This window comes from Sinocyclocheilus grahami, unplaced genomic scaffold (assembly GCF_001515645.1).
Source record: "Sinocyclocheilus grahami isolate Dianchi unplaced genomic scaffold, SAMN03320097.WGS_v1.1 scaffold59.1, whole genome shotgun sequence".
NCBI lineage: Eukaryota > Metazoa > Chordata > Actinopteri > Cypriniformes > Cyprinidae > Sinocyclocheilus > Sinocyclocheilus grahami.
In genome coordinates, this window is record NW_015505238.1 from 496,968 (window position 1) to 504,260 (window position 7,293).

The window sequence follows — 7,293 nt, forward strand, 5'->3', positions numbered from 1 at the left end:
TAATACTGGAAACACTTAAATTAATTAAGTTCAATGTATTATATTATCATGTCTTTATGGCTTTGTTATAGAGCTTTTTGAAGGAATGTGTTTTCAATCCTTTGTTTAAACTTGTTAATACTACAGTATTGCTTTCTTTTATAATGTAGCTTTCTGTAATGTTTTGAACTCATGTATTGTATAAACACTACAAATAAACTTGATTTGATATTTTTTAAACATTATTAATCTAGATCTTCAAAATCAAGGAAATATACTGAATTAAACTCAAGTTCTGTGATTCAGCAAATTAATTTTCAACCCACACATTTGGAACTGTTCATATACTGTGACCTCAAATTTTTTTTCTTAGAACTAAGTTCACTTTTCAAAGTCAATATTGCAATGCCTTTTAACTAAAATATTTCCAAGTGTTTCCAGGTGTCATTTTTCACATTAACTATGCACATGTGCCACTAATGTTTTACAACCAGAAAGGGTCACAATTTATTTGTCTTAATTTTTGAACATCATTTCGATTGTTGTACTTCTAACTTAAATTTCTTTTTGTGAAATGTTTTGCTTAAAACAGTGCTTGTACTTTGTTTCTTTCAAATACAGTTTATATTTTGTTATCTAATGCATTCAGACATTAAGTGTGTCTTAAGTCTCAAATCCAAAGAGATATTCTTTATAAAGGTTAAGAGTCAGCCACACCTACCTAAAACGGCTCGTTCTAACATGTCCCCACATATCTACGTCACGATGTGGGAAGATTTGCATTACGCCGCCCAAATGTTCACGCAAAGAAAGAAGGCGTAACTTTTATTCTCGCTGTAGTTTTGTTGCTGCTGCCGCCGTCGCCATGTCGTGAAGGCGCTGTGTGTTTCGTTGTGAAAGCGAAACTACTTTGTTTGGCCTTCCAAAAGAGGACAAGATCTGCTTCGTCATGCCTGGAGCTGATCCGTACTGGTCGCTGAGGAAATGCATCAACTTCGCGCTGTGGATAGCCGGATCGGCTTTCACCGTGGATGAAGCGGAGTCCAGCCCGGGGTCGTCACATGTGGTTGCCGCAAGCCCTTCAGCCGGCGCTCACTCAAGCCCGCCGTGTGTAATGCTGTTTTTTCATTGTGAAAGAAAAACTACTTTGTTTGACCTTCCAAAAGAGGACACGACTAGAAATCAGTGGTTAAGTTGTATTTACAACACTGCTCCAGAACAGTTCAACCCAAATATTCAGATGTGTGCAGTGCATTTTATGGAGGACTGTTTCCTGATCCTGGTAGAGTAGACTACAATGCCGTCTGTTCTGACTCACAGACTGTAAGTACGTTTTTTTATATATTTTAATATTTATATTTAAATTTGCCACTTATGATTCAAATGCGAGTTTTGAGCAGTGTAGAGTAGCACTTGTTGTTTGTCATTTCTCTGATCACAAATGCAGACATGGTTTTATGTTTACGCAGCGCGATGCAACGCAACGCGTAAAAAGACAGTATAAGTCATTATAATCTGTAATTATGTCCCCACTGGATGCAACAAATGCCTCGTTTATAATGGGTTTTAATGTTTTTATCTCGTTGCTTTGGCCGGACAGGGCATCATCACAATATGGTAAGGGGCGTAACATTTCCGTCACACGCTTGAGGTATTCGGCCAATCACAATGCACTGGATAGCTGGCCAATCACAGCACACCTCACTTTAAACCTTAACCTCAACCTTAAACCGCATAAACACATTTCATTACACCAAATACACAAAATAATGTTATTTTTAGCAACATCATATGACCCCTTTAACTACTCTCTGTGGCCACTATATATAAACCTACAGCACTTTTTGCCTTTGACAAATTAATTTTATGACATACAGAACTTTTAACCCTTATGCTGTGTTTTGTGGTCATTTTGACCTAGAGAAGATTTAATATTCCAAAAATGCTAATGCATTGGAACAAACCTAATGACATTGCTCACATATGGTATAACAACTTCCCCCCGAAAAGTATAATTTTTGACTGATAATTTATAATTGATTGATCACAGGCCTTGCTGATCTAGGTTTATGCATGTCGGTTTTTTAGTAAACATTGCCCACAAATAAAGCTTTTTTCACTCAAAACTGAAGTGCATAAGCTCATATCAATGAGGCCTACGATCAGTCAGTTCCAAAAATTATACAAAACCTGAGCTAACTGAAAGAAAATAAGTTGACAAAGAAACTGAATCCAAGATTTGGTGATAATATATCATAAGGATATTAACAAGCAATTTTTAAAAAGCCCAGAGCACCGTATTAGGTAAAGCATTTTCAGCACAAGGGTTAAAATATTTTCAGTACGTTATTTGTTTCTTATCCATCTTGAGGAGTCGATTTGACCAACAATCCTCTGAATAAGAGAGGGAGCTGTCAAATGGAGCCTATGCTGTACACGTCCACTGCAATGAACAATATCACAGAGGAATGTTAGCAATTGCTGCTTGTCTTAAGGACACTTTAGTGTGTAAAGCTGCAAGAATATTTTCAAAGTAGGTCAAAAAAGTTTCACAGTTCTCAAATCTGCCTGTGATTTGTGGATTGTAAAGTCAAGCCAGAGTGCATACAAGCGAATTACTGTGTTCAGCGAGTGCAGGCGAAGGACTCTGAACTCACAGCTTACCGACATTCCCTCACTTACTAAATAAATACTCGCTCTACCTCCAGTATTAATCCCAAGAGAGCAGCCGAGAGAGCCAGAGCGATGTAATGTGTCCCTTTTGGAGGGGTTTCAGAGATGACGCAGTCAGATGAAGGGCACTACTTTAGAACAAGGCCCCTGTGTCAGTTTCCCTGCTACTGACTGACCTTCCTTACTCAAACACACACACACACACAGAGAGAGAGAGCTTAATAGAGGTAAAAACACAATTACACAAACGTGTTTGATTAATGAAATCATAAGCAGAGGCATGTGATTTGTTACAGTCAAGATTGGTTCCTTTATTCATACAATTTGACTACAACCAATCTTATTTGTACCCTGGTGTCAGTGTAAAATTCTTCAAAAAAGCTGCTTCGAATGCAACTTTCCAACCATTCCACAGTCATCTAGTCCGTTTTATACAAATGTGCAAAATAAGACCGTCTTTACGAATCCTTCAGTCTTCAGTGTCATTCCAGGATCCACAGGACACGGCTCGGTGGGGAAAGGGTGGGGCTTGCAGTCCTTAGCTCCGCCCCTTTCATATTCACCACAGCCCCACAGTGACCGGCCGGCCAATCTAATTCAAGTAAAGTGCTCTTTTGAGAAAACACAAAGATTTGCGTCCTTGAAATTTCTTCGCTCTCCATGGAGACAATAAAATAACACGCCGAACGGGACGATAATAAAATTACGACAGCAAACTACACAGTTACCCTTTTGTGCCCTAACAAGGAAGCTCCGAGTACGAGTCATACGAACTCCAGCTTGCCATGTCCTGTGTACATCCCCCAGTGCACAAGAGATAGGAGACGTTCGCCTCCGCTTCCTCCTCCCGTGCACAACTCTGTCTGCCGCAGCTTATCGCAGCCCAGACAGCAGTTCTCATGTCCCGTTACCGGCACCATGCACTCCAAGTCCAACTTGGCCACATGGCCTTTCTTGGCGTGGTGGTGTCCATGAAAACTGTAATGCAGGCGAGACAGCATCTGTTGGCGCTGGGCCTGGAGACTCTTGTTTTCACTACGAAGCATTCGCAACGCCAGCATAATCAGCAGAACCAGGATAAGCCCACCCGCGATGGGAACCGCTATCACTGCCGCCCGAAACCACACCTCTTTAGCGGATGCTAACTCTTGCACCCTTGTGATCAGGTTCTGATTGGAGCTGTAGTATCGGTCTAGATAGAGAGAGAGAGCATGGTGAGAACAAAGTGAGATTTGGAGCTTAGGGAATGAAAAAACAGCAGGAGGTTGTTCCACTCTTTTTTAATATCTCAACGCACCTTTTTCATTAAACAGGATTATATTTATGTGCTTTGAGTTGTCTGTCAAAGGACGCTGTGAGAAGCACATTCCAGCACAGTGGGAACGTTTCATGATCCACGTGCAATAAAAAGTATGTGATCTGAATCCAAGTGCTAAAAGGTAAACTGCCAGTTACCCGCAAACTCGCGCTGCACTGGAAACCATTAAATATCAGCCTGCAGTTTGGAGCCGTGAGAACAGTAAAAGACAATGTGTGTGCACATGTATGTCTGATACTGAAGTATGTGTCACAAGGGTCCATGTTTGCACAGGATTGACGTCAGACATCAGTAAAGATAGTAACCTACTTCGATTAGATAAAAAAAAATATCAACGCATAAAAGGAATCACTGTGTCCTGTTCAATCCCAGACAGTCTGTACTAAAATAGGTTTATAAAACCTTTATAAAACTTATAAAGGTTAACAGGACAATTTACCCAAAAATGAAAATTTTGTGATCATTTATTTAATCATTTATTCACTCTCGTGTCGTTCCAACTGTCTTCTGTAGAACAAAAAGAAAATATTTTGAAGAAGGTTTCAACTGCTTTTGCCTATACAATGAAAAGACTCCACTGACTTTCATTGTAAGGACCAAAAAAATATATTTAAAAAAATATGTTTATGTTCCACAGAAGAAAGTCAGAATGGAATGACAAGTAAAATTTTTATTTTTGGGTGATCTATCTCTTTAAAACGTAAAACAAACAGCTAGCATACAATACAATCTACTCATACAGCTTTTGCTTTTAGTCAGATTTGTGTATCTTACCTGTCGAATCACCTCGAGGGTGCGTGAGGTCATGCAAACCTCTGTAGTTACACATATCATCATGACAACACTCTACAGGAGAGGAGCTTCCGCTAGAAACATCCACGTTTTTGCTGGAGCACACATCTGCTGAGTTTAATAGCGAATCTACACAGCCATGTGTTAGAGGTGAGTTCGTGTTTAGTGGGTCCAGGACCTTGGTGAAGCAAGCGTTGAGCTCCGATTTACACATGTATCCAGTGGCAACACAGTGCGGTGCATCACAGTAGCACCTGATCTCTCCTGCAAAACAGAAAAGTCAGAAAAGATCAAATATGTAATTAATTGATATCATTGACATTAATGCACCATCTCGGATATATTAAATCATAAAACAACTGTCCTGATGTGCTTCCAGGAAACTCTAAACTTTCCAAGGATTCATGACACTGATTCTGTTAACATTTTAAACCAGCACCAACAACTGCAACTGAAAATGTGCCTGGTGTTGCGTGGGAACGCTGAAATTCCCAACACATCCATTCCAACAGAAATTGAGCATTTTATTAGAGAATTAAACTGTGTTGTATTTTTAACGTTACTAAGATTTCAAGTACTGCGACTTAGTTAACTTTTTATTACCAGGATAGCATTCTTCACTTCACCAAAGAGGATGTTAGTGAAAATAAGCAACAAAAACTAAACTACTTAAATGTTATGCTAGAGGAAGGCAAAAAGAGAGGACTAGCAGCGCTGTGACTAGTGTTTGTGTCAGAACACTAATATGTGGCAATTTCTGTTCAACACTGTAACTGTGTCATGGCTTTTCATGCAAGGGATCCTTTTAGTCTGTCTTATAAAACAGGAACCGTGTAGCTTATAGTTAGTGGTTTGTTTGCCAAAGTCAATTTCTTTCAACTCAAATGGAAACTTGTAAAGGGGGCTGAGAGCAGGACTCCATCTTCAGTTAGCACGCAAACTCACTTGTGGTCAAACCTGGCATTAAGTCGGAGGGTAACTTTTAAAGGGACAGTTCACCCAAAAATGAAAATTCTTTAATTTACTCGCACTCCTGTTGTTTTGTAACTGTATGACGTTCTTTTATCTGAAGGAGACGTTGAGGACCGACAGCATCAGTCACGCTTCATTTTTATTGCATCTTTTATTAACACAATGAAGGCGAATGGTGACTGAAACTGTCACTCTAATTTTGTGCGCCAAAGAAAGTCATTCAGATTAAAAATGTGAAAGACGACACAAAGTATTGATAGTTTAACATTTCGCGCTTGTGTATTACGGTTATATTGTATTTCAGTGGTCAGTCAGTTCATCATTATTACCTACCGCCAAAGCTACCACTGCGCGTGGATGTGAAACAGAACACTAAACACACTCGACGACACGAACACAAATAAACACGGCCTTTGTGTTGTTGTAAGCTGCTTGTGTACACTGTCCAAATCTGGAGGTACATGCCATCTCATTAGTGTAAGAAATCGCTTGAGGTCTTCTTATCAGTTAGGCTAAATCGGTTTATTATGTATTATTTGATCTCTGATGGTGGTGCTTATTTAATAATGCATAGAAACGAACCATAGCACTCTGTTCTTGGCGAGTGTTGCAAATCAAAGTTTAACAAATGCCCAGAAAATTATATAGCGGTGTTTTGGAGCATAATAGCTGGTTTATAAAGCATTATTAAACGACCTTAGAACAGCCAAAATAGATTAAGCTGGTTTTTGGAACATGTTAGCGGGTCAATCAGACTTTAGCAACACATTTTAAACGGGAGCAGGCTTTAGATCATAAATAGATGTATGAAACGCTGGATTTGAAAATGGACGACTGAAGTCAAATGCAGATAAAGTTATAAAGGTCGTTAGTGCACAGTTGTAAGAATAAAATGAACATTTTTATAATGAATTGTTTACATATTAACAAGTTTACTTGTAACATTAATTACAATTGTAGCCACGCGTTGAGACGTTTTTTTCTTCCGCAAACAAGGCCAGCAAGTTAGTTGAGAAATGTATATATATATATATATATATATAAGGACTTTTTGTGTTTGAGCGCTGCAGTTTAATATGCTCTCAGTGTTAAGTATTGAGCGCTTTTAGAAACGACTACATAATCTCAGTCTTACCTTTCGTGAGAAGAACAGCCATCGCACAAAGTTCCAGCTGAAACCAGAGAGAAACAAGGCTAGAATGGCGATCCATTTACAACTGCTTTTCCTTGTCTTGATACCCCGTGGCAAGACCCTCCGAATGGTTTGAGGACTTGTTACATATGTCCTACATTGATTACTGCATTCCCAGGGATCCGTGAACTGCGCTGTATCCGAAAACAAACGGGCACAGAAAGGCTGTCTTGTTCCATCAGAGACCAACGCCGAGCTACAAAAACATTCCTTGTGCGTAACCAAACCAATCCGTCATACGTAAGAAACACGAATATAAACACAAATAAAACGGATTCGTGAAATAATACAAAGAAAAAATCCAAAAGAAATGAGATTTGGACAACTCTCGTCGATCGGAGCAGCGGCTCACTGGCCGGGGAAGTTT

The 7,293-nt window shown here is 39.4% G+C and overlaps 1 protein-coding gene across 1 annotated transcript; it reads right to left on the minus strand.

Annotated features, from left to right (window-relative positions):
- Positions 1-2,512: 2,512 nt before the first annotated feature.
- On the minus strand, positions 2,513-7,293 carry LOC107584374 (BMP and activin membrane-bound inhibitor homolog). Its single transcript, XM_016270960.1, has 3 exons — positions 6,870-7,293; positions 4,745-5,026; positions 2,513-3,844 (listed from the first exon to the last, which is right to left on the minus strand). Exons 1-3 carry the CDS (start codon positions 6,943-6,945, stop codon positions 3,417-3,419), a joined length of 786 nt encoding a protein of 261 aa, XP_016126446.1. The 5' UTR covers positions 6,946-7,293; the 3' UTR covers positions 2,513-3,416.

What these genes read in the sequence shown, in the direction of transcription:
- LOC107584374 (XM_016270960.1), bottom strand. Translation starts at nt 6,945, where the DNA reads ATGGATCGCCATTCTAGCCTTGTTTCTCTCTGGTTTCAGCTGGAACTT. An exon ending in GGCTGTTCTTCTCACGAAAG is followed by an intron (nt 5,027 to 6,869) that starts GTAAGACTGAGA and finishes TCTGTTTTGCAG; the next exon opens with GAGAGATCAGGTGCTACTGT. An exon ending in CCCTCGAGGTGATTCGACAG is followed by an intron (nt 3,845 to 4,744) that starts GTAAGATACACA and finishes CTCTCTATCTAG; the next exon opens with ACCGATACTACAGCTCCAAT.